This window comes from Desarmillaria tabescens (assembly GCF_030435595.1).
Source record: "Desarmillaria tabescens strain CCBAS 213 chromosome Unknown EV420scaffold_40, whole genome shotgun sequence".
NCBI lineage: Eukaryota > Fungi > Basidiomycota > Agaricomycetes > Agaricales > Physalacriaceae > Desarmillaria > Desarmillaria tabescens.
In genome coordinates this window covers 326,238-352,029 of record NW_026848339.1, presented here as the reverse complement: position 1 = coordinate 352,029, position 25,792 = coordinate 326,238, and the positions used below count along the sequence as shown (strand labels likewise).

At 45.3% G+C, this 25,792-nt stretch overlaps 9 protein-coding genes across 9 annotated transcripts; 5 read left to right on the top strand and 4 right to left on the bottom strand.

Moving 5' to 3' along the window:
* On the bottom strand, positions 1-798 carry EV420DRAFT_1647266 (uncharacterized protein; the record flags this gene model as incomplete). Its single annotated transcript, XM_060478024.1, has 1 exon — positions 1-798. One exon carries the CDS (start codon positions 796-798, stop codon positions 1-3), a length of 798 nt encoding a protein of 265 aa, XP_060326705.1.
* A 1,628-nt stretch (positions 799-2,426) lies between these two features.
* EV420DRAFT_1483398 (uncharacterized protein) lies at positions 2,427-4,396 on the bottom strand (the record flags this gene model as incomplete). Its single annotated transcript, XM_060469977.1, has 10 exons — positions 2,427-2,543; positions 2,593-2,654; positions 2,743-2,928; positions 2,995-3,073; positions 3,392-3,408; positions 3,462-3,483; positions 3,918-4,003; positions 4,024-4,128; positions 4,167-4,223; positions 4,369-4,396. The coding sequence occupies 10 exons, from the start codon at positions 4,394-4,396 to the stop codon at positions 2,427-2,429; spliced, it is 759 nt and encodes a 252-aa protein (XP_060326704.1).
* A 3,855-nt stretch (positions 4,397-8,251) lies between these two features.
* EV420DRAFT_1483397 (uncharacterized protein) lies at positions 8,252-9,151 on the top strand (the record flags this gene model as incomplete). Its single annotated transcript, XM_060469976.1, has 4 exons — positions 8,252-8,369; positions 8,396-8,842; positions 8,875-9,016; positions 9,073-9,151. The coding sequence occupies 4 exons, from the start codon at positions 8,252-8,254 to the stop codon at positions 9,149-9,151; spliced, it is 786 nt and encodes a 261-aa protein (XP_060326703.1).
* A 468-nt stretch (positions 9,152-9,619) lies between these two features.
* On the bottom strand, positions 9,620-11,360 carry EV420DRAFT_1483396 (uncharacterized protein; the record flags this gene model as incomplete). Its single annotated transcript, XM_060469975.1, has 10 exons — positions 9,620-9,783; positions 9,849-10,023; positions 10,081-10,124; positions 10,339-10,365; positions 10,409-10,427; positions 10,481-10,579; positions 10,760-10,827; positions 10,894-10,920; positions 10,988-11,195; positions 11,307-11,360. The coding sequence occupies 10 exons, from the start codon at positions 11,358-11,360 to the stop codon at positions 9,620-9,622; spliced, it is 885 nt and encodes a 294-aa protein (XP_060326702.1).
* A 1,051-nt stretch (positions 11,361-12,411) lies between these two features.
* On the bottom strand, positions 12,412-13,047 carry EV420DRAFT_1750871 (uncharacterized protein; the record flags this gene model as incomplete). The annotated part of the gene is made up of 5 exons (XM_060480348.1): positions 12,898-13,047; positions 12,801-12,842; positions 12,711-12,747; positions 12,512-12,659; positions 12,412-12,480 (listed from the first exon to the last, which is right to left on the bottom strand). The coding sequence occupies exons 1-5, from the start codon at positions 13,016-13,018 to the stop codon at positions 12,412-12,414; spliced, it is 417 nt and encodes a 138-aa protein (XP_060326701.1). The 5' UTR covers positions 13,019-13,047.
* A 3,647-nt stretch (positions 13,048-16,694) lies between these two features.
* EV420DRAFT_1647263 (uncharacterized protein) lies at positions 16,695-18,040 on the top strand (the record flags this gene model as incomplete). The annotated part of the gene is made up of 6 exons (XM_060478023.1): positions 16,695-16,815; positions 16,872-16,913; positions 16,970-17,230; positions 17,267-17,345; positions 17,421-17,748; positions 17,798-18,040. The coding sequence occupies 6 exons, from the start codon at positions 16,695-16,697 to the stop codon at positions 18,038-18,040; spliced, it is 1,074 nt and encodes a 357-aa protein (XP_060326700.1).
* A 2,711-nt stretch (positions 18,041-20,751) lies between these two features.
* EV420DRAFT_836921 (uncharacterized protein) lies at positions 20,752-21,824 on the top strand. The gene is made up of 4 exons (XM_060483663.1): positions 20,752-21,243; positions 21,296-21,449; positions 21,504-21,551; positions 21,608-21,824. Exons 1-4 carry the CDS (start codon positions 21,025-21,027, stop codon positions 21,763-21,765), a joined length of 579 nt encoding a protein of 192 aa, XP_060326699.1. The 5' UTR covers positions 20,752-21,024; the 3' UTR covers positions 21,766-21,824.
* A 1,021-nt stretch (positions 21,825-22,845) lies between these two features.
* On the top strand, positions 22,846-23,794 carry EV420DRAFT_836893 (uncharacterized protein). The gene is made up of 4 exons (XM_060483662.1): positions 22,846-22,926; positions 22,977-23,055; positions 23,129-23,453; positions 23,517-23,794. Exons 2-4 carry the CDS (start codon positions 22,979-22,981, stop codon positions 23,727-23,729), a joined length of 615 nt encoding a protein of 204 aa, XP_060326698.1. The 5' UTR covers positions 22,846-22,926; positions 22,977-22,978; the 3' UTR covers positions 23,730-23,794.
* A 1,470-nt stretch (positions 23,795-25,264) lies between these two features.
* EV420DRAFT_1566489 (uncharacterized protein) lies at positions 25,265-25,762 on the top strand. Its single transcript, XM_060474070.1, has one exon. It carries the CDS (start codon positions 25,498-25,500, stop codon positions 25,708-25,710), a length of 213 nt encoding a protein of 70 aa, XP_060326697.1. The 5' UTR covers positions 25,265-25,497; the 3' UTR covers positions 25,711-25,762.
* The last annotated feature ends 30 nt before the right edge of the window (positions 25,763-25,792 follow it).

The following is a 25,792-nucleotide window of genomic DNA, read 5'->3' as shown; positions in this document are numbered from 1 at the left end:
TCAAGGCAATGAGGCATCTAGTTCATTCCATTCTTCAACTTCTTGGTTTTTATACTCCATACAGACGAGTCCCCAAGATTTGACTGTAATAGTCTTGTTTAGGTAGGGCTTAGCTTGGCGTGTTGATGGCTGGTAGAATTGACTCTTCGAGATGTCATTTCTAAGTCCATTCTGTACTGCCGTGCTTTCATTCTTTATGTAGTATTTAGCTACCAGCACGAAGCCTCCACTGTAGCCCTCTGTACCGCTTGTAGATTGCATAAACTGATGTAAAATCACAAAATCTATGGGTAGCCTGATACCAGGCGTATCACCGGGAGTGGTGGATGGTTGTTCAGCCTCCTCATCTCCATCAGACGATACTGAAACTTCCTCACCTTGTTTCCTCACTTGCTGCTTGACTGCAGCTTTCATTAGCTCAGCACTGGACATGGAGGTGATGATCTCTTTAACTTGAGATGATGCTCCAGTTCTGACAGATCGTACTGACCCAGGAGACCTAGTATTTGCAGGGGCTGATTCATAGGGTGTGGCCAGCCTGCTACCCTCACAGGAGCTACTGCCCTTGGGCAATGAACTCGCGTGAATGTGCACGCTGCTGGCAAGGAACGAAGTCCCACATTCGGTCAAAGCTTCATGCTGAAGCTTCTGATCTTCTAACAGGGCAACAGCCAGAGCTGATGCCATATTGAGAACGATCCCCGGCAAAGCCATCCCAGATGGCTGGTTGGACTCGGTTACTTCTGTCAATGTGGACAGGTTGGGAATGCCAACAGCGATAGGAGTCACTGTGGGCATCGCCAAAAAATTTTGTTGGGAGGCATCCAGGGGGATTTCTTCCCCTGGTACCCCACAGAGTCAGGCAGAGGATCGACTTCCCAGGCATCGCTTGGCAGAAGCATTGCGAACCATGTGTGCTATTGCAGGGTTGAGGTGATGTTTTGATGTGGGTTACATTGATAGGTGCTCTCATTCCAGAATGCCTGTTCTGGTACAACAACAATCTAATCTTTTGATGTTCAAAAAAGTGTAAGGGCTTGTCATAGAGCTGGAGTCTTATATCATGTGATAGAACATGACAACCTATAGATTGAAGTTATACTATGTGTGATGGTAAAAAGACTAAAGTAAAACTAGATGATCGTGCTATAATATAGTAATGGAAGAGGCTGCAGCCACACAAATGGATATCACAGGCCAACATGTCCAAGAATGGTGCTACCCGTTACACCATTGACATGCAAGTCCAAAAAATTGCCAAGTCATTTTGAAGTCCACCCAGGGAATAAGCCCTGGGGTCCATGCATAAAGCTAGATCACATAATTCCACATGATGTTGAACTTCACAATGCAGGCCTGGCAATTCTTCATTCCTTCCTTCTTCCTCCTACCATCATCCCCATTACTTTGCTTCACTCCTTACCACCTCTCTCTCTACCCTCAAACTTTCCTTTGGCTCATGAGTCTGGAGTTGTTTCTTCACCATCCAACTTGACAGTGGTAAGTGGATTTGTTTGCACTGCCGGTAATCCTTTGTTACTGATGTTGTTCAGTTCATAGAGATGCTCAACAACTAGCACACAGCACATCAAGTTTTGCAAGGGGTAATGTTTTCCCCCTTTTTTATATCCTTTGCTTACCATTTTAACGAGTCAGGTGCCACTCTGCCCAATGGTATGAATCTCAAGGGTGGGTTCCCTTAGGTGATGGTACTAGGGCTTAGCACCATCACCATATAATACAGTTGTACAGGTGCCATTATATGGGTACCTGAAATAGGTTATATTGGTGAGTTTTTCTGAGTCATTTGTGTGCAAAACAATGAAAGCTTACAATTTCTGGCATATTCGACTCTCTCTTCTCCTCCTATAGGTGACTGTCGGACACCATACAGTAGAAATGGCTGTCACCATCGCCATTTTGTTAAGGTTAAAATTTTGACGGTTGACAGCTGTCCTTTATATGGCCATATATTGTATACTGTACAGTGTGAAGCCCTAGATGGTACGCTTGATTACATGGTGGTCATTTGCATTGACTAACTCTTTCCAGGTATTGTATGTTTCCTCAAGCATTGGGTCAGGATAGATGGGGTCAGGGACAAGGCTTGGGTGATGGTGTCAAGGGTTCATAGCTGGTTGTGCTGGTGTTATCTGTTTATACTTGCTGTATGCACATTATGTACATGTACTATGTTTATCACAATGACCAATATACATATTGTGCTCTTTTGTCATTCCAATGCCATAAGATCTGAAATATATGAAAGATGTTGCACATTACAGGTCCTCAATCAGTCTTTCAAAGAGTTGGTCTACTTGACAAAACAAGGTACATGTCTTGTGAAATACATTTTCTTCTTCTGGAAAGATATTGTATTTTGTATCTTTCAAACCTTTTTGAACTTGGGCAAGTACTGAAAGACCTCAAAGAAGAAGGGGCTGTTTTGCTGATGCTACTGTGCTTCTCGAATGGCCCCAGTCATTGTCTGGGCATGTATGCCCTGCTGCAACACGACCAACCAGAATTGTGGGTGCAATTCCCTGCAAAGGACATATGAGCAAAGTTCGCATTGCAAAAGGGAGAAATTACCCTCATCTCAGCAGCTACATTTGCCAAATGAATCCTGATCTGCTCATTGCAAAATTGAAACACTAAACACTAACAGAACAACAATTATGGCAGAGTACAGAGAGGCAAAGTCCACAACAACTTCTATTGTTCTGTGATACCAGCAGATACCTGTGGCAATGCCGCTGATTTTAAGGATGTGGTACATGATGAGGATCGTGCACCAAAGCAAGGTAGTCAAAATGAGTGAAGTGTAGAGAACAGCCCAGTTGACAGACTTTAGATTGTAGAAGATTGGTGGTGATAGGCTGCTCCCCCTCTGGAAAGCACTATAATAGAGTACGAATGCTCTGCTCACTGAGTTTGTAATGAGAAGATATAATCATCTCAGCATATAATGGAGAATCATTACCAGAGACTTACTGACTCCCAGAGTAGTGCAAATAATTGGAACAAGTACGACACTCCAAGACCATCCCCACGCAGTCCAACAGTGCCAGATCTAGATTGTTGTAAGTGAGTTGACTATACATATAAAAGGAGAAGGCCATACCAAAGAGTTGTCAGTGTTGTGACTGCAGCCTATTACACGTGTAATTTTGCAATCTAACGTGTTTTACACACATACTGAGATATAGTGAGCAAGTGGACTAAAACTACACGTTGACACTAATGCTATGCAGTGCAATGATATGGAATATAACTTATGGCATAAGAAGCAACGGGATTCTAAACAGGACTTAGTCACAGCACTGTACCTGATGGGCATGTGTGATGAGAAGGCCAAACCCTATACCCAATGCCTTAGGCTCTAACTTACAAGCACACTCACAGGAGCTAGATAAAACCTTGAAGATTGCAGTGACACTGGAAACACTTAGTGCACTCACTAACTGTGACACGTTGATATGCCTGGTATCAGGCTACCCATAGATTTTGCGATTTTACATCAGTTTATGCAATCTACAAGCGGTACAGAGAGCTACAGTGGAGGCTTCATGCTGGTAGCTAAATACTACATAAAGAATGAAAGCACGGCATTACAGAATGGACTTAGAAACGACATCTCGAAGAATCAATTCTACCAGCCATCAACATGCCAAGCTAAGCCCTACCTAAACAAGACTATTACAGTCAAATCTTGGGGACTCGTCTGTATGAAGTATAAAAACCAAGAAGTTGAAGAATGGAATGAACTAAATGCCTTGTCATCTCGACGAGTAGAAAGAACCTGTCAAGAAAAATTGCTAAGTCGAGAAACAGATCAGCTTTCAAGATCAACTCAGGCTAGGAAAGGAATAACCTTGGAAGAATGAATAGCCGCATTGGGTACCGAGATGACCAACCTTGTTTGTGCAGTGATCAACAGAATATAATCTCAGACCTGCAGCCGATCGCGATTGGTGGTTACATCCTTGAGATCCTGTGCAGACTGCAGTATTCAATACATACAGTGTGCGGCAAACCTTGCAGATGGAAGAAGGAGCACCCACAGACCAGTAGGGCACTCCTCAGTGACAGAATAACCCAGCGCAGTCGCATTGAACTGAATAGAAACTACAGAATGGCACGATACTTGTAGGATAGTGACTCACCATTTGTATTAATTCCAAAGCTCATACCATAATTACTGTAGATACGGGCTCCTATACCTAGAACACAAATCGTATAAATTAGCAGCGACTAGACGCATAATGGCAGGAAAGCATTCCCCCACATTTGTGCTAGTAGCCTGTATAGCTACCTAATCAATCACTGGTTTTATTGCATATCCTCGACTGAAGTGAATTAAGTTACCTGTTGGGATTTGGCAATCCAGCATCATGCTGAAGATGCTTATTAAGGTAGAAGTTGTAGGAAAAGCATGGAACATTCTAGTAAAAGTACATTTAGTATAAAAGTAGGTACTGTAGAGTAGATCCTCATGCATTTGCAGAGCTCAGCCAAGCGCAATACTATTGGCTTGCTACTGTGCATGTGACACTGGGAACAAACTGATACCCTGTTTTCCAACATTACCAAAGTCAACCCATAAGGGCGACTACAGTAATCTAGAAGAGTTAAGTAGGAAGTAGAGCCATCCCCACATTTGCGCCTTGCTAGTTAATTGAACTGCTCTGCGGACAAAGGCCTCATGCTCTCTCTCTCTCTGAGATTAGCAATCTAGATGTGCTGAGTCGACTTTAAGTCAAAAGACCTCACCTAGTTGAAGTAAAATAAGCCCTAGAATGCTTTAAGTTCGAACAATCGTTGAGTTCAAGAAACTCCAGAGTCTGTGTACTCTTTGCAAGTCTTGTACTTGAAGTCAGAACCTGTGCATTCTTTGTAGAGTGATTTTGCACTCTTTGTAGACCTCGGAGTCTTTGGTTGTTTGATTATTTGAAGTGTCTGCTAGAAGCTCTTCTAGATGACATCAAAACGAGTATAACTTGCTCGACTATACCTTGCAAAACAAGTTCATAAACCCTGCTATCACAGACTAGTGTACTTTGTGTAAAACACATCAAAAGAAGAATTGAAGTTGTTTTCAGACAAAACCCCACTAGATTATCTAAATCTAAGTACATCGCGAGTGCTTCTATCGTACTCACCCTCGAACTTATATACATTGGTGATAGTGTGTGTGTGTGTGTGATTTAGTATCTAGATTGACGATCTAGATGCTTGTTTCATTTGCGCACTGCCTGCTACCGAGCACATCAGCATCATACCTGAAAATCCAGGGAAATCCTTAAGCAAGATGACAGATATCACTGGCACAAACTGGGGCAATGGGCTTCGGCCGAAGTCCGCGAGCCCGCTGACACATGTGCAACGTGTTCACACATGTAATTTTGCAAATCCTAGGAATGCAAATGTGTGTGTGCCCCATGAATAATATTAGAGTGCATGTAAGGCATAGAGCGCTACACACTGAGGCAGAAAGCACTATAATAAAAATAATATGAGTAGAGCGCATGGCTTAGACTTAGAACGGCACACTTGTGTCATTTAAGTGTGCAGTCTCAGTGCTTATACACATACACTGTGCCCTCCTCTGCAGTGTATCACTCAATTAAATTCACTGAAGATAATATATTGAAGGTGCTTCGCACTACATTGATCTATGACGCGCGAACCCTGCTGATCCAGCAATCACCAAGAAACGTCATCCTGAACAAAGAATCAACAAGTCCGGATACTCTAGGGAGTTCTCGGCCGGAGAGAAATAAAACCCGCTGCCCATATGAAATATTAAACTAGAAATGGTTGCACGGCAACCAATAAAATAAAACTCGCTCACTAGATAAGTTGCATGGCACTGTAATTAAATCTGCGGAGCCAATAAGAAGACACACGCCGCATGGCACGACAAGGCTAGGCCTTGCCAAGTGGAGAAAACAGCGGTAGCACACGTGCCGACATGGAGTGCTGAGTAAAATAATGATTACTATCACTACGGCTGATGTGGCACGCAAGAGAAGGGAGTCCGAGGTGGAGCGTTGTCTATTTTCAGTATTTACATTTCATATAGTTAACGGTAAATATAAGAGCGGTAGTTACAGGTAGTTAGGAAGTTTTCAGACCCCCACAGTTGTACTACGAAGCAACACGCTTAGTGTACGACAAAAGGATTTTATTTGAAGCTTCGAGCGAGAGAGTATTATTGAACTTAGAATTATTTTGAACACTTTGAGAGCTCGCGAGGCATGCCTTGCTCGAGCGTGCTTGATTTGTTCAAGTAAAGTACAGTAATTGATTGCGCTCTACTTAGAGAATATTGTATTGTGATAACTTGAATGTGCATTTGTGTTTTTTGGAACTTGTTTGTGAATTCCAAGTTATTGCAAGTGGCAGAGGTTCGAACCCTTTGGCTTGTCAGTAATCTCTGAGGTTTTTTTTGGTTCATTCCCAAGTGGCATAGGTTCAAACCCTGTGGCTTGTGGACGTGTTTTCTGTGTTTGTGTATCTCTGGATCGCATAGGTTAGAACCCTGTGGATCTACGAACGGGTTTTGAAGTGTTTTCTGCTTGGAGTGCAAGGCTTTAAGTCATGTTAAGTGTATTGTGAAACGTTGTGGACACTTGTGTGTTGCGTGCGACATATTTTGAGGGTTATACGTTCTTGTAGAACATTTGGGGGCTTGCGAAATAATACTTTTGCCTTGAGGCCGAGCAATTCTGTCGCTCACCTCCTGTTCCAAAAGCATTTGGACTTAGAAGATTATTATATTGCTAAGCACGCTATATTATATTGTAACGTGCAAGGATTATTTCAATACTACTGCTATTGTGTGCTTGTATCGCACATCACCCCCAAACTACTGAGGGTTTGTGTGAGTGTGAGTGTGAGTGTGGGTGTGTGCATTTCTAGCTTGGTGTGCACAGAGCCTCTTCACCGCATCCCATTATTCTGAGTCCCATTGTTAGAAGACTCACTTGTTGCTGTGTCTATGAGAAGCCTCTGTGAATCCAAGAAAGAAGTCTTGAATGACATATGCCAGGACTGATAGTTCCATGTGCCTAGACCTGCCGGTTGCTAGAGAACAAGCCTGTGGGTGTCAGGAGAGCACCTCTTGGCACGCGTTTAGTGAGCTCACTATAGAAATGAGACTAAAACTGGGAAGTCCAACTCAGATGCTCAGTAGGGTGGTGGTGGCAACATGCTATGCATGTAGGAGTCTGGGTACTGTGCGACATTTGTAATTCTAATTCCCCTGTAGTATAAGTAGGCTGGTTACAGTAGGTAGAAGCCAGTTTCGAGCCCCCGAGTTCCCGTGCACATGTTGAAGGCAGTACTGTAACGAAGGATCAGTTTGTGACTTCGAGCTTTGCATAGAGTTAGCGAGCTCACTCAGAGAAATACAAGATACCCTTGAGAAAAGACTTTTTGTGCACTTAGTTCCAAGAGAATAAGAATCAGTGAAGCTGTTCTGTTCCATTGAGTGTTGATAAGTCTGTTCAGAGTATGTTCTGAGGAGGAAAAGCGAGATCTGTTCAGTTCTGTTCTGTCTGTTCTGTTCTGTTTCTGTTCAGTCTGTTCTGCATCAGTTCTGTTTCGAGTTTCCGTTTTCTGAATCTGTTTCCGAGCACTTCTGAAGTGTTCTTGAGTCGAGATCATCTGTTGAAGTTAGTTGGAGAACCCCTACATACAGTTGTGTAGCGAGTGGGCTAAGTCAGTGCTTGCCTGTGGTATTCTTTTAGTGAGCTCACTATTGTTTCGGCGTGTATTGCCTCTGTTTCTGTCAGGATCAGTGTCCCTTGTGTATTTTAACTCAAATCTGCCTTGAAGGTTGCGTCATGCCAGTGAACGACCTTCCTGTAGAAGTTCCTAGACTTAGAGATTCATTAGAGAAAGCTTAGCTTCACTAAGAGCGCTGAGAATAAGAGAAACTCTTTGAGATATTGAAGTATAGTGGATCGCATTAGAAATAATCGCTCCCCCTAGAACTTATAAGAGTGATTGTAGTTTGTGTAGTTGTGTGAGTGTGTGTATGGGTTTTTGATGTTTGCCTTTTAGCCCACTCACTATTCCACAAGTGCCCACAGCCAGCCTCTTCACCACATTTATTCCATGCCCAACTTGCATCTGACCATGACTCTGACTTGCAGCTGCAGTGAATGAGGGTAGCATTCCCTGGAGTGAAATCAAGGCCAATCGGAATCAATACATCACTGTCAAAATCTCATTGAGTCTCCCTATGGCTATGCCAGACAGCCTTAGCAAGGGCAACATCATCGACCTGGCTGATTACTTGAAAGGCTGTGCTGTGACTCTGTTCCTACCCCAGTCCAAGCCTAATCTGCTGGAAAAACCAAGTTCACTGACAAAACCTTTCACAAAGGACCTCTCAAGCACCTCAGTGAAGACATTGTGGCGGAAAGTTGCTGGAGAGGTGCCTGCTCCACCTGGGCAACCTCTCTTGCCAGCAGTATCGTCCAAGGAAATGATCAGGTCAAAAAGACTGATGAAGAGGGTGAGACAGACGAGCATGACAGAGGCACAGATATTGTTGATCATGTATCAGCTTCAGGTGGCGATAGCAACACCAAGGACAGTGGTGCAAGCCAATCTGCGGGTATGGGAAGTAGTAGCAGCAAAGGTTGCAATGAGGCACAAAAGAATGGTGATGTCAGTGGAGGTGGTGCTGAGGGATCTGCAGGTGCAGGTGGTAGTGGCGAGGATGGCAGGAAACAGAATGATAAGGTTGTGGGGGAAGATGATATACCGGGTCTGGAGAACAGTGATGGCGATGACGACAAGGACAATAATGCCTTGGATGCCAATCCAGGTGCTTCTGATGGCAGTCTACTGGGGAGGCAGAGGCAGCAGGACACGAAGAGGTGGAAGAGGTAGTCGCGGAGGTGGAAGAGGCGGTTGCAGTAGAGCAGAAGAAGCGTAAAGTAGGAGAGAACAATGGAGGGGAGGGACAAAACAAATGTCGAAAAAAGTCCGAACCAAAGCCGTAAGTTATCAATTTCTGAGTGGCTGTGATTGGAACTGATGATTGACTTGTTGCAGGCAGGAAGTGGAGCCAGTGCTATGTCACAGTGGAAGAAGCAGCCAGAAAGACAAGAACACTGCACCCAAAGAAGAGTAAATCATCTTGTCACTTTTGAGCTCCTGGGCTGATGGTTTGGATAGCATTGAATACAAGCCTTGTCCTGGATACAAGGGTTATGTGCTTGTGGCAACACTGAAGAAGAGAAAGTGAGGAGTTCTCAGCCACAGCCTATATACATCTGTATGTTGCAAAGGTAATTCAATGTCAGTCATGTTGGAAAATGTCTGTTGAAATGTGAGTGTTGCAATGGCATAGCAAAGTGAGTATTGGTGGTATTGCATGGCATTCCAATGCAAGTTGGAACACGTAGAAAGACATCCAGATGCTGGAACAGTATTAGTTGCAATGTGGTGTTGGAATGTATTGGAACGGCATCCATGTAACACTATTAAGTACAGTATAATCAAAAAATCCTACCTACTATGCCAGTGTTGCAACATGTTGCAATTGTTCCATGATCGGATAACATCTCAGATGTCAAATGTTGGAGCAAAATCAAAGAATTTACTGGAGCCCAAGGGCCTCAAAATTAAATTTGGTTTGAGGTATGCCAAGTGCAGGGACTGACTTCCTAATATAGTCATCACCACCTGAGTCATAACCTGTCTGATCATCGGCTTGGCCACCCACTATTACATGATCACCGATAGGGCTGTGTACGACCATCTCTGATACATGATGCAGCAAAACATATGCTATGGTTATGACTACATATGGTTGTGATGTTCCAAACCAATCTCCAAGTCTATTTCTACATCCACAGGTACTTCTCTGAGAGGCTGGCTATTGTCATTTGCACTGGAGTGAGGGTTGAACTGAAGGGATGACCCTGCACCTCCACTCCATGAATCGTCAGTCTGTGCATGCCCTACTGTGACAAGGCCAATCTGAATTGCAGGTATAATCCTCTAGATATGTTATGAATTAAATGCTGTTGCAATAGAATGAAAAGGATAAAGACTGACATGCTGTTGTGACTGCAGCCTACTTATGCATGGAATTTTGCAATCTAGCGTGTTTTACATGCACACAGAGATATAGTGAGCGAGTGGACTAAAATGACATGTCAACACTAACGCTACGTGGTGCAATGATGTGGAATATAACTTATGGCATAAGAAGCAATGGGATTCTAAACAGGACTTAGTCACAGCACTGTACCTGATGGGCATGCGTGATGAGAAGGCTGAACCCTATACCCAGTACCCTATGCTCTAACTTACAAGCATGCTCACAGGAGTTGGATGACACTTCAAAGGTTGCATTAACATTGAAAGTATTTAGCACACTCACTAACTATGACATGCTGTACCTGAAAATCTGGGGAAATCCTTACACGAGATGACAGCTATCACCAGAGCAAACTTGGACAGTGGGTCTCAGCCAAAGTCCGTGAGCCTGCATTCCATTGTCTGGAGTCCCATTGTTCAAAGACAAACTTGTTGCCATGTCTATGAGAAGCCTCTGTGAATCCAAGAAAGAAGTACTGAAGGACATATGTCAGAAGTGATAGTTCCATTGTGGTAGTATACGTTGTGGCAGTATGTGTTGCTGTGCTCATGGAATTGATGCCACGAGGCATGCTGATGTGTCCTTCCTTTTTTGGTTCCTTGTGCTTTCCTTCCTTCTCTCATGACTACATACTACTTTTCTCTTCCCTCTCGCTTTATAGGTTAATCTCTCTTCACTATGCAAAACTTTGGGCACCATTGCTCAAATGAGGCCAAGTTCAAATTCTCAATGCGGATGATGACACGTCAATCAAGGCACTGACTCACATGGGGCTCTCCTCAATGACGACTGAGCTACACCAAATGAGGGAATGTTAGAATTGGTCTAGGTCATGGTGTCATTTATCCAGTCCCATTATACCTCTCTTTCTTTGCTGACACTTCACAGTTGAAATTCTTATGTGCTCTTCCTTATCCCCATCTTCATGCTGAACATCTACCTCTACTGTACACACTGGACGCGAGGATGAGACTGCAACGGCTGTAACCACCTCAGACTGCACTGGGGATCGAGACAATGACGGATTGATGACCCATTCATCCACACTGAGGGCAGCAGCATACTCTCCCTATACAAAGTTGCGCTAATCCTGGGTGGAGCAGTTGTTCAATGTTGAGGCCTAGCTATGGACTTTCACTTTGCCAATGGACTATTTTCTTATCTTTTCTTCTTCGCTTACATTCCCGGATGTCATAGCAGGGCCCTGGTGACACAAGAGAACGTGTGTGGCCATCCCCTAACTGTACAAGTCAAGCCATACCTTGGGAAATAGACCCTTGCTTTTGCTCACCACGTTCGAGCTTCAAGTCCTGAGTTCCAAGTACCAATATTGCGCACCGTGAGCTCTCATTAACCATCTGTTACTGACTACATATACCTAGTTACTACTCATCTATTCTTCTTACTTCAAATCCTCAGCTACGCAACTTCTGTTGGCCAACGACCCGCGCCAACCAGTCTACATCAAGACCGACGTATACTACCACAAAGTCAGTGCTTGCCTGTGGTGTTCTTTTAGCGAGCTCACTATTGTTTCGACATGTATCATCTCTGTTTCTGTCAGGATCAGTGTCCCTTGTGTATTTTAACTTGACTCTGCCTTGAAGGTTGCGTCACGCTAGTGAATGACCTTCCTGTAAAAGTTCCTAGACTTAGAAATTCATTAAAGAAAGCTTAGCTTTGCTAAGAGCATCAAGAATAAGAGAATCTCTTTGAGATATTAAGGTATAGTTGGATCACATTAGAAATAATCGCTCCCCCTAGAACTTATGAGGGTGATTGTAGTTTGTGTAGTTGTGTGAGTGTGTGTGTGGGTTTTTGAGGTTCGCCTTTTAGCCCGCTCACTATTCCACAGGTGCCCACAGCCAGCCTCTTCAACTCATTATAACTGCAATTGTTAGAATGTAACTCATGGACAAATCATTGTGCACTTCAAGCACCAGTAGAGTGATCAACACTGCAGAGTACAGAGATGCGGATTCCATGACAAGCTCTACGACTCTGTGGTACAAATGTATTCCTGTCATTACACTACCACTGACTATCAAGATTTGATAGATAATGAAAATGGTACACCAGAGCATGGTAGCTAATATGAGAGAAGAATAAAGTATAGCCCAGTTGACGGAGTTTTGAGCGAAAAATCCAGATATATTTTTGATGGTGTCAATGAGATCCTGATAGATTAGAATTCCTTTGCTAACTAGTTTTTTTTATTAATAACATCACCTAAGCCTGGAACTGTAACTCACTGACTGCCAAAGACATGCATAAAGTAGGGATAATCACAATATGCCAAGATTAACCCCAGACAATCCAGCATCGCCAAACCTGGGAAGCTGTGGATAAAGAGTCTGTGGACAGGGGAGAACTCGAATGTCATACCAAAATAGCATCAGCCAGGATAGTACTCAATGCAGCTGCAATTCCCTCAAGCACATAGATTGACGTGGAAAGTGGGTTGACATATGTCTTGTATGCCTTCTCCAAACTCTGTCCATTGATGATATAGATCCTAGTAGTAGCTACCCAGCTAAAGGAAAAGTTGATAGTCGCCAGAAGATACAAGAGCAGGACAGCGCACAGGAGCCAGCGTGATCCCCTGCAGGTTTTGCTTGAAACTATGCTTCCGAAGTCAGAGAATTTTGCATAGATAGGAATGATATCCATTAACCAATGGCCCAGAGGGCAATGGCAACTACTCCAGTATAGATTCCTAATAAAAGTCAGATTACAAACAATCTATCAAAAAGTGATAGGCTCTCTCGCACCATGCAATAATCCTTGGACCATTATCTGGTTGAAGGACATGTCCAGGGCATGAAACACGATCTCGGCATGGCTTTCATACGCCCCTAGGATGGTCACTCCGTTAGACATTTTAACAACCATTAAGCTGGTAAGGAGAAAACAGGAATGGGTTCGCCTGCAGTGTGGTCAAGCTTCCGGTGCATCATATAAATGCATAGCAGCAGTGCTCCGACAGCATCATGATTGCGGGATACAGCCAATGCTATGACTTCTGTCTGTTCTCGCCTCGGGTTGAATTGAAAGGAAGGAAGATTATGAATGATGGAATTTAGGAAGAACAAGTAGTCATGTCTACAAGGCTTTGCTCATCATAACCTGAGTACAAGCTTACCTTAACGTCGCTCAAAAAGCTCCGAGAACTTGCTGTATCATAGTGTATAACTGCTCGGTCCCAAGAGCTGAAGTGTCACAGCTAAAACAGAGCTCATCTTACAAATCGCGCCTCTTGTGAATGGAGACATGAAAACGTCTGCCAAACATGATCCCCGCAGCGTAGATCGAAGAGGTTAGCGTATGTTGGAACACATCGCCGAGTTTTGTCGTAGCATGGCAATCAAACAACAGGCAATATTGGCGATAATAATTAGAATAAAGTGGAATCTGGATCCGGACTATCGGTACATTTAATCAATTGGGCGGTGAGGCTTTTGCTTAAGGCAGTTCGCTGCTGTAGTACGGACGGGGATATATTTTTGCTGTCACCCTCTCGTAGACTGATTCTTTATCTAGGTACATGATGTAGACGTGTTTCTGTCAAAGTTGTTAGCACTAAGATTGGTACAGACATGTCACAAGAAACGCACTATCACCATCAACACCGACATCACCTTCGGCAGTCCATGTTTCTGGCGGAGCGGCGGCCAGCATAAGCCCATTGGCCCCACCTGGTTCTCATGGCTGCGAAAGTCTATATCACCGCGGACTCAAGTTCATCTTCCCGTGTCTTTACAAATTTGAAGCCAAACACTGATAAAACGCTCTTGGTCACAAGCTTCCTAGATGCCGCAGTAAGGTTAAATGCAAGAAAGTGAAAGAACTCGCAGCGGGAACGTACCTAGGATCTTGCGACTATAGTGTTACTTTTATCCGTAGCCATTCCTTTCTTGATCACGTCACTAGATACATGGCACATCAGTACGACTCTAGGGTGCTTCGGTTGGACAGGAGCTAAACAGAGTACGATGAGTTTGCGTGCGATGTACTTGCTGGATGTAAGAGACGGTAGCCATACCCTTGTTGCCCAGATGTCCGACCAAAAACAAAGACAGAAATGTTCAGGGCTCGGAATTTGTCATCTGTCACGGCCACCATAAGTTGAACTCTCACTTTTGAAATTCCACCATGAACGCGAACATGAACTCGTATCACATTGAGGAGGATGAGATGCTCATCTCCAATAGAATTTACACTCTGATGAGTACGATTGTATCAATGAGACCGATAGCCACTCGCCGACTTGCAGGTAGCTAGAGTTAGAGTGGTATGAGCCATAGAGATGGTGCAGGGAACGACAGAGAATGGAGTAGAATCTGCAGACGGTTTGGACCCTCACTACATCGAGGAAACCCTGGTGAGCACGTCGACCCAATAGTCAAAGAAACGGAAAGCTCACTCGTAACATGAGAACTATGCCACTAAAGAATATGGTTCACTCGAAGCGACCCGTCCCCTCAACGTACTTAATGGGCTCCCGACTACGACGACTCGAGCCGTGGGTACTCATCGCGAGGTGCCACCCACAGATCCCGCCGCTTTCGATGCCTGGATCGTCACTATTTTTCTCCGAGAGTGTCGACACCACCTACCAGCATCCAGGGTGGTGATACGCGCGAAAACGAGTTCCACGGCGCATTCCACCCAGAGATCCTGCTGCGTTCGACGCCTAGATCGTCTCCTTCATAAAGCGCAACAAGGTCGACAAGACCCGCCATCGCGAGGCTGTTCGCGATGAACAACAGAACAATATATTCATAGATACAATGTCCAGTGGCCCATCGGGATTAGCGACGGCGATGACAGGTCCCGTGTACCGGTTTCCATGGTGGATCGTTCCTCCTGGACACCCTCCATCGCTCTACATTCGATACCCAATCATCACCACGTCGGTCCCAAGTTGGCTCCGCGAACCTGAATATGGAGGGTCCTCTGTCATGTTCGTCTCCCAAGCGCATATGTTGTAGACCAACCATCAACAATAACAAATGGATAGAGATGACGGCTTGTATCTACAAATTTCATTCAATTTTGCTCAGGATAAGAATAGCACTATAAAACTCACTTTTCAGAGCTCGCAAGTGTATGAGTACGCCAAGACAAACTGAAAGGTATCATGATATTTTGTGTCATGCCGACCGGTACTCTAATCCTTGATTGTTCTTCATTGAGTCGAAATATTAGCGAGTGTAGCAGGGTGACGAGGTAGAGGGCATTATTACCAGCAACAAGCTGAGCTCAGATGTGGTGGTGGGACCTAGACCGGTGGTGGTGGCGGTGGTAGAAGGGGAGGACCGGAAGATGGTACGTCACGGTCACGTCACGATCTTTCTCTACAGTTCTCTACCTCTGACAGGGCCGCTGCTTTCGCCTTCGAGCGTACAATTAGTACTCGATGCTTCTCCTCACTGAACATGTTTCTCAGTTATGTCTATCTTAAATAAAAACTAAGGGCTACTACTTAGGGTTCCGTGATTTCAAGGAGCGAACTCGATGGACTCGGAGTCGCGCCAAGATGGGTACTACCGTTTCTTTTACTGAGAAAATTTGTAACTTGGGCTCTCTTTCTTGGACTCTACTCTGTATCTGTGGCTAACTCGACACTTCTCACGATGCTCCTCCCTGCCGGAGCCGGCTATGCAGAATATACTCCCATGTACATCCTCGTTTCGATGTCATCATTCTGCCATCATATGATGCAGGTACAGGCTCAAGCCACGCACGATGCGGCAGTCTTGTGTGACGATTTCCGTTTCAATCACCTCTACAACTCAAGCTTTCCCGGGCATTAATGAGTCACCTGATTAATGATTCGCAATGTAGTTCATGGTACGACAATAACACGAAGGAATACATATGAAGATATCGTGGATGAAGAACTTTTGGTATGTTCTCATCATGCATTGGTCTCGCCTGTACTAACAGTAGTATATAATCTCGAATGTCGAGTCAACTCACAAGCAAAAGTAAGGTGGCTGATGTCTCTCTCATGCGATCCGGTACTAAACGACTGTCATATTAGTCCGAGGTTTCCTTGATGTCATAGTCCGGTGTCGCCAAGTAAGCTGTTTGTAGTGTCGTATCCATCTTTTGCATTGTCACTTCTTTCAGGAGAATAACGCTGTCTGCGGAGTTCCCTTCTCATCACTAACCTGGTCAGGAACTAGTGATAAATTGATACCTATATGTTGTAAATGAGATGCCTTTGCGCCAGATTCGTTCACTGTTTGCTTTCTCAGACAGCTCAGCGCTCTTCACCTTTCTCAGTCACGGAGGGATTTTAACGCTCGAATTTCTTCTTTTCTTCCTTCGACATCCCTAAGAAGGCACCGGGCTTTCACAAACTGCAGGTACCAAACTGTATTGGCATAGCCTTCAGTATCATAGTAACGCGATGCTTTCGCCTTCAATGTTCATCTTTTTTGTTGTTGAGTGTCATCAACTTTCATCTTGAAGAGAAGATTTTCATGTCCACTCGTATAAAATGCTAAAAACTATGGAAAAGCAAGCATCATCCCTTCTTCAATTTCCCCTTGACGCCTCAATGTCCACAGGGATTCATACCGCGTCCGCTATCCCGGAGCTAACCAGCACCCAACTCAAGAATATACACCAGGCTTTGGATACACAACTAAACAGCACGATCCTCTGTTCATTATGGCATGGTCAGGAAGGTTATCTGCTTCAGGATGGATTATCTGCGACTCAATTCGTTTCCCAGGATTCTACACAGGAGTACTGGTAACAACCTTGTGGACTATTGGTATATATCTTCTGCATCCTTGGGCCTTATCCCGTCTGATTTTCAATTATACACAGCCCAAAGCAAAAATCGTCTACACGGTCGAGGGTCACGTTTCCTCCTAATCATTATCCTGCTTCTATACATGTTCACGACTTTCGGCATACTATGTACCTGGATATTGTTGACCCGGTCATTCATCATTAATGGGCAAAGCTTTTGGACGAGATACAAAACTCTGTTCAACCCATCTCCTGCGATTCACTTCATCGGGGGACTGGCTGCTTGCTTCTGCACTATCCTTGCCGATACTTCTCTAGCAAGGCCCCTCTCCTTCTGTGTGTATAACCAACTTACTTACAATAATAATCTAGATCTGGCGCTGCTGGACTGCGTGGGGGCAGTCTTGGCGTGTTGTGCTCGTTCCAATGATTTGCACTACTCTGGCAGTCGGTAAGTCTCTAGTAGCAATTCTCTACTATACACTGAGATGCTTCCTTCTTGAACTCATTAAAACTCAGTCAGCAGGGTATTCGTACTCTACTATGACTTTGCTTCCCAGTCGGACGGCGAATACGGATCGGCATCAATCCTTTACACCCTCAAGTCTGTCAACTGGGCCGTTCTTTATTCTTCGCTCGTTTTGGCTACCTTGCTTTGGTGCACAATCCTCATCGTGTACCGCATCCTCATAGTCAGTGGTATTGCCACAGGTATCCGTGTATATCGCAGAGTGATAGAGATCATGGTGGATTCCGCCTCTCTTTATTCTGCCGTGATCATCGTTCTGTTGGTGTTCGAAGTTCACAATGAGGTTGTTGGAAATTATCTGACATCCATATCTGTCGGGATGAGGGTAATTTTCCCATTTTCAACGTGAACCTTACTTAGATGCCCTTTTTCAGGGAATTGTACCTACAATTTTGGTCGGCCGTGTTGCTGCAGGGCATACACGCCCAGACGATAGCGGGGGCGACTCGAGAAGCACGGTGTCGTCGCTTGAGTTCGGAAATCATTCAATCAGCCAAGACAGTAGCACTCGAATGGATGCTGAAGACGATTTGTCCTTGCGTGCAACGTTGGACTTGGAGGAAGGCCTAGAGGAAGGCTCGCAATGCAGGAACTATGGGAGGGCAGAAAATGCCTAGCATATATGTCTTGTTAATTTTTGAATTATGGAGTTTTCTTTGTTACTAGTATGTGCAATTGCTTCGACGCTCGTCTCCCTCATACAGTAGGACAAGGCCGACAGGGCCTGCCATCGCGACACTGTTCATGATGAACCATCGAAAAGAGTATATTTGTACATACACTGTCGGACGACCCATGACCGTTGGCAACAGTGATGGCGAGTCCCTCGTACCCTTGGCGCGGGTTGCTATGGCGGATTATCCCTCCTGGTACCTTTCTATTGTGCTATATCCCGACCCCTACAGTCCCAAGCTCGCTAAGCAGCGCAGAATCGCCAATTCTGTTCACGCTCCGCGCCCATATGTTTCAGTCGAGTAGTAACGTTGAGATTTACCTATAAGAATCACTCAGTTTCTTTTCAGAATGGAAATTCTTTTTCCAAAAACCTTGAGGTGTGTTTACATCAGCGAAGTTGACAGTGAGGCGAGATGACGATACTAATGTAACAACTGGTCTTCTCATCATCGGCCGCTCTTCATCAAGGAGAAATTATCAAAGGATGTCGCAGAGGGCAGGAATGAGACGGAGGGCGTCATTGCTAGCAGGGCTCAGATGCGGTGGTGGTTGTGGGAGATAAAGGAAGGACCGGGAGGTCAGGCCCGGAAGGACCGAAGAACAGTACGTCACGTCATCAACGTCACAATCTCTCCTTAGACCTCTACATCTGCGACGACACGATACCTGTCCTAGAATTCATCTTTTCTTGTGTCTATTTTGCAGCTCTGACGGGAACGAGCTAGTATCCTGGCATTTCAAGGAAGGAGAGGTACGCTATTCGTCTCTTTCTGTGATATTTTCTTTCTAAGCGAAAACCTTGTACAGGCTCTTTTTCTTGGACGATTTTCCTTAATCTTCCCTAAGAGCGCCGCCTATTTATGTGACGAGTAGCTCGCTACTCACCCAACGAAATGAGATACCCATATAGCCTGCACAAGACTTGCACCGAGGCTTCAGCTGCATACACCGACATGAAAGCATGCTTCTTCCCGCCAAGCGCGTTGTTTTACAGCTAGCATGAGTCCTCCATGTAATTAGTCATGAAGAAAGCAAAAAGAGTAGAACTTGGTCAGGAGTGGTATGTTTTCCGTCCCTCGTTGTGTTGCCTTCATGTAACGGGTGTCTAGATCCCACCTTTTTTGTCCTATCATCGATATATCATAATCACATGAATATTATGCCAGGAGGCGGTGATGGTATGCATGGGTGCGCGCCAAGCAGTAGATGAAAAGGTTACAAAGTGCGGGCCCTCTTGCTTTACTGCGTTCTCTCAATCCTGATCATGTTCTATAGGTCCCAAGAGTACTCGGTGGCTAGTCATCGAGTGAAAAGCATCCGTTTTTTCAGTTCTGAAGATCGTACATTATTGTGTTAATCTGGACATACATGCGATTCTCCTGGATCTATCGATGGTGATTCCACTTACCGTCTTGCATGCGCGTAACCTGATAAATCTTGTCACAGGGTTTCGCTCTTACTCCATATTTATTTCTTGGATAGTCCATTTCTCTGACCTTGGGCATAAGGAAGGGTCTGAGCGCCGAATATATGCGCGGGATGCTCCCTTGGCTTCGACATCCACAGCTCTTACAGCGTTATCGGGAGTAATGACGATGTTAAGGAACAGATACATCTCGATATACATATGTGGGAAGGATGGCGCTGCAGGTTTCTAGATGATATTTACGATCCGACACCATATATGCGCCTGATGGTACCTCTTGACCAGTATGAAGAACGCAACGACGTGCGTCGCCATTCATGCGACCGTATGGTAGCATGTCGGTTTGGTGTGCTCGATACAGATGGCACCTCTGGGATCTACCATCATCTTGAGGACTCGTACCGTCACATCTTCCCTATCTGGACATTGCGACAAGTTAGGCAGTCTTCTATGGTACGCGAGTTTTCTCTTAACTTAAATTCGAGAATCTCGATATACTCATGATATTGCTCTAGTGCGATGGCTCGACTTTAGCCTGAGCCTAGGACCAACGAAGTCCGGTTAGGTCACATAGCGATCTACATTGTTTCCTTTCACTGTAAGTAATAATCTTAAATTGTTGTCAACCGTAAGAAGACTGATCAGAAAGAAAGGTTAGCGAGAGCCAACATCTCTCTTCCTGTACACGCACTTTTGTATCAAAAGTGCAAGATAACGTTTTTCCCAATGAGCCTTGACTATATCATCGCTCACTCCCTTTAAATGGAGCTTGATGCAGACAAGGAACGACATGCAGACAGCGGCCCATCTGTACTGGTACAGCTTATAGTGCCAAGTGTCGAAAGATAGTACAACGTCACCTTTCGGTTTCAGGATCGCCTCGGACAAACGACTACATACCCAGAATACTCTTGGAACACGACACCGCCGAGCCAACGTGATCGTTGCGATCATCCTTTTTCAATCGGCGGGCCTTGGCATCTGCATATGCAGTACGAAATGCCAGCGGTTATTGTCCTAATCGAAGACACGGAAACGGTTCGTCGTGGCTTGGAAATCGTCAATCTTTCTCTTTTGGAGCAAGATCGCCTTGGACAGCGATCGACAAATACACGGAATGACCACCGCCGAGCCAAAACGATTGAATTGGATAACCTTGGCTCGACAACAAGCGGTGTATCGATCCTCCCACCGCAACACAGGATACATTCGCGCTCTCCGTCTAACCTGGATTTCACCACTCAAACCACTCAAAGCGAAATTCTTCTGAGGCTTGGCCCTTGAAATGAATGCTGCCCTGCCTTTTTAGTACCGCACGCCTCCCGACCTCATGTCGGGCATTGTCTTACTCTGAATGCTTCGCTCTTCACCTGTGCATCATCGCAGGGATGTGCAAAGTTGTATAAAGAGGCTGCAGGGAGGCCTCCATTCTCCAGACAAATATTCCATCCCCGTCTAACCACCCTTGTCTACTCATTCTCACTTAACTCATTCGTCATCATGCGCTTCTCACTCGCCTCACTCGCCCCTCTTGCCGCCCTTGCCGTCCCCGGCCTTTCCGCCACTATCAACGCCCGCCAGCCGGAAACAGGAAACAACACCATCCAAGGAAGGGACTACTATGGTTCTTACGCTCCATGGAAGCCGTCTTGGACCTGGCCAGGAACGGACAAGCATTGTCCAACAGACGTTCCAGAGTATTGTCCTTGCCTAGACGACGTACGTTTTTCTTCCCGCTTCTCTTCTCCCAGTTCTGATTAGCTCTGTACAGCCCGTTTGCGGATTTGAATGCCCCTCCCAATGGCCCTACAATAAGTGCACCTGGGAACCTGTGTTCGTCGACAGGTATGACTGGAAAGGCTGGAAGCCCGGCAAGCGTGACCCATTCTCCTGCGGATATGTCGACAAGGTGACCTATGAGATTGGTACGTGTGTCTTCTTTCATGATCTAGGATTTCTTTTCACTTATTACTACGCAGACTGCAAGGACCTTTGCTTGGCCCACGACAATTGCAACTCTTGCCAAGGTGTGTATCTGAAGCTCGTCTTCTTTTGACTGTTTATTGAAGGTCTTTCCTTCTAGTCTATACCCTTGAGGAAGCGGCCGAGCAGTTTATTTGCGCTCTCTTCGAGGAGATCGTTGATATCACCACCTGGGAGGACGACTGTGAGGATGATTGGGTCGACGATTGGGTGTATTATAGCTCATCGTACTGGAATGTCTATTATCAGGCAACGTGAAGTTTATATTGACTCGGCGATCGGACATGTACGATTATTGGATTTTCTTGTAGGGCGCTTACTATATGTCCCTTTATGACCGCAGAAATGGATTTTGGCTTGGCTAAACTCAGTCTAGTCATAACGTGAAAAGCGCGGTAGCTCCCTCACTCTCAACGTCCTCTTGTCGAGAAATCATTTTGATTCCTGCCTTATGTTCGAAAGCCAGCCTTCCTTTAATGAAGTACGAGGTCAATTCAGTGGAATTTCGGCCTGCAGCCGTTGGACCCATTGACATGTCCAAATGTTCGTTCCTTTCTTATCAGTGCGCCTATGCTTCTCCGCCCTCCTGAATCTTGCCACCTAACTCATCAGAAGAGATTTTTGCGGTGTCATTATGTACGCGCTTCGGTTTCAATTCAATGAGGCTGGCTTTCTCACATCATCATAAAGCAGATGGGGCACTTACTTCCGTCTTCCAATTTCTTGCTTCTCAATCATACCAATTGAATACTGATATATCAATCCGCATTATTTGACTTCCGAACTCATCGCCGCCTCATCATTTTTGGCTGTGTCTCGCATCATCACGGATTTGATCTTATGCTCTACTATATAATGAGCTGGTGGCTTGGGAGAGATAACATCCTTCCTTCGTTTGTCTTCAGTTACCATCATGACCGCTACAGCATACCCCGGGACTGCTCTAGCAGCGCTAACCGACGACCAGATCAAAGATATTTTTGCCGGACTAGATAGACAATTCAACTTGGTAATACTTAACGCGTTAACACATGGTAAGAGAAATGAAATTCATATGAAGGTCCAGGGAATTTACCTTTTTCGAAGGGATACATACTGGAGTAGTCGCTGTCACCTTGTGGACTGTTGGTCTATACTTTTCGCTTCCTTTGATGTTCATCTCTCTGATTAGTATGTCTAGCTTCAAGAAGTAACTGCCAGAATTATAGAAGGCCGCGTTTTTTTGTGTTTATCATCCTGGCTTTGTATGTTTTAGCGACGTTCAACCTTTACTGCTCATGGGCAGAGGCTCTGTCATGTTTTGCCGCTACCGGGAAAAACTTTTGGGAGGCATTCAATTCTAGCCGTACTAGCACTCCGATTTTATTAACTATGGGGGTGACTGCGATTCTGAGCACGGTTCTTGCTGATGCTACTTTGGCAAGGGATTCGATATTGGTTTTTTGGAGTCCTTTGTTCATGAATTCTAGATATGGCGTCGTTGAATTGTCTGGGGTCGGTCATGGCGCATTGTGCTCGTGCCGATTGTTTGCACCACCTTAGCAATAGGTAAGCAAGTCTTGAGTTCATAACTTTTCTAAGTATTTTATGGTTCATTGGAACTAAATGCAAACCTAGCTAGCAGAGGGATCATAACTTATTACTCCACTTTTGGACCTATCGAGAATGCGTCACCACGAACGTTATACCTTGAGAATATTGTTAATTGGGCCGTACTGTACTCCTCACTCATCTTGGCGACCCTGCTATGGTGCACGATTCTCATCGTCTATCGCATTCTGAGAGTGGGCGCTGCTGCTGCAATGATGCGCGTATATCAGAGAGTGATAGAGATGCTTGTAGAATCCGCATCAATCTACTCTGTCGTGATAGTCATTCTGGTGGTGTTTGAAGTTCATAATGAGGGGGTCGGAGCTTACATCGAAGTGTTGGCAATTGCGATGAGAGTACGTCTTATACGTTCCGACCTTTTTTCCTTGTCCTAACAATGGCGTCCCTACAACCCTTAGGGCATCATCCCTACAATTTTGGTCGGCCGTGTTGCAGCAGGGCACGCACACCCAGATGACTCCTGGAACGAAAGTACGACGACGTCGTCCCTTCGATTCAGAAGTCACTCAAGTTCACAGACCGACAGCCAGATTGGTGCTGGATCTGGATGGGACACATCTTCCCGTGTAACAGACTTAGAAGAGGGCTCGGAGGGCAATAGACAGAGTTGAAGCTGGAGGATATTGCTCAAACTTGGCGATGTGTGTGATTTTGAATCATTTGGCACGTCGCATGCTGTAGATTAGGATGTCTCTGTAGGAGGAGGAACATTTAAGTTGATAATGGTCAACTATAGATTGTTAATGGGCAGCCGAGTGCAAGAACAGCGAGCTAAATATAACTCCCAACGTGTTTTGGATAGAACCAATATTCTCCGCAAGCGAATCTATGCCCACGAAAACCTATGAGTTAGGATAGTCAGTTCCCATAAAAAAAATGTAGCCCGTAAGACGACTGACTCAATCAAAGCTTAGGCATTTGTACCAGTCCTGCAATGAAACCTTGACGAAGCAGTGCTGAGAAGAATACCTCGAGATCATGACCTTGTCGCATTTTTCGGTATGGTGTTTCAGCAATGCGACGCAGCAAAAATTCCATGCTCACCCAGCCGGAAGTTGAGCAGCACCAATTTCCATTTATATGCCCTCCAGCTAAGCATTTCCATGTCGGTGAGATCTTGTGGCGAATCTCGGACATTAGGTGCATAGCTCCTTGCTTTGCGTCTGGTCAAGCTATCAGTACGATGTCCGAAACAAAACCAGCATCGTACCGCGACCAGAGATTATAACATGGGTTGCTAGACTGGAAAGCATCAAGATCACGGTGTCGCCACAGACACTCAGGGCACAACATGACATGCGTCCCAATGTATTTGAGTGTGTATAGAGCACAATACCATGCGAATTCCTAGATGAGATGTTAGGTCTACTCGAAAGAGCATTATAACTAATCACGGACCATCAATTACGAGTTCGGCGGGGCACCAGGAACGCGCGTAAGCGGCCAGTGAGCACAGCCCAACTGCCCAAGTTGTTTGAACAGCCGATTATCGATAATCATGATGTCGAATGACTGAATCAACAACGCGCTGGGAAGTTGTCTCAACGATGGTCTCCTCCATTGCTTGACTTCTTTCTCGGGGTCCAGCACATCGCATAGAGGATTACAGACGCGTTTACCGAGAATGAAGAGCTCGTTATCTCAGGCCGAGTCACAAGTACTGAGCTTGTACTTTGCCAAGCTTGTCGACGCCTTTGTGGTCATCGTCGAGTCCACACAGTGATTTTCCCAGTAGGAATTTGTAACAAGTTGACCAGGGGCGTTGTGTCGAAGCCTGAAGAAAGCGTTAACAAGGATAAAATATAGAGACTGTACGAACGACACGCCCAGTCGCAACCCAGCATTTGAACAGCAATATCTTGGGCACAAAGCCCGCATATATGCGCTTTGAATTCTCGCCAGCGCGAAAATGGCCAGTAAAGAAGACGTACAACTGACGGAACTACAGGATTCAGGATGTTCTCGCCGGTCAGCAACGAAACGACGCCGGCTAGTAGAAACGTACCTTTCCTTGGTCTTCGACATCATAGACAGCACTCAAGCTACTCTGGAAGGGAGGTTCAGCAAAAAAAACGGTAACAATGTTAAGAGGAATGAGGTTATATTCATGGCCGTCGGGAGGAAGACCGTGACCGTGACAGCAAACTCAGCTATTGCCCGAGTTTCTTTCCTTCCTTCCACCACGACAACCGAGCTCCCTGCTGGCAATTCTTACTCTCTTGAGAATCGGTTTCGACAAGTATCACCTACGAGGCTCATTACCCCCGCCGCTCATGGAAAAGGCTGCTCTTGTAGCGCTCTTGTAGCTGCACCCGATACCTACCGACGAGGAGATGTCTTGCTTGTGGTCCCAGCGATATTAAAGGTGCATCCATTACCATGATAATTGTTGCAAAAAAAATGAATAAAATCGCAGCTATAACCTTTTGCCTCACTACTTGCTTGCCACAGCCTTCCTCTACGGTTGGTCAGCGGATGCATCGACATTTCGAGCGAGCCTGCGAGCTTGGAGGGCCGAATCATTCGAGAAGCAAAGCGAGAGATGGAGACTGTGACATTGGAGAAGCTTCTTGGTATGCCTGGTGCCAGTAGTGAGGCTGAGGCGGCGGGTACGACTGGTTTGGCATCATCGTTGTGAACCCCGATGGGCTGACCAATGCCATATTATCGTATA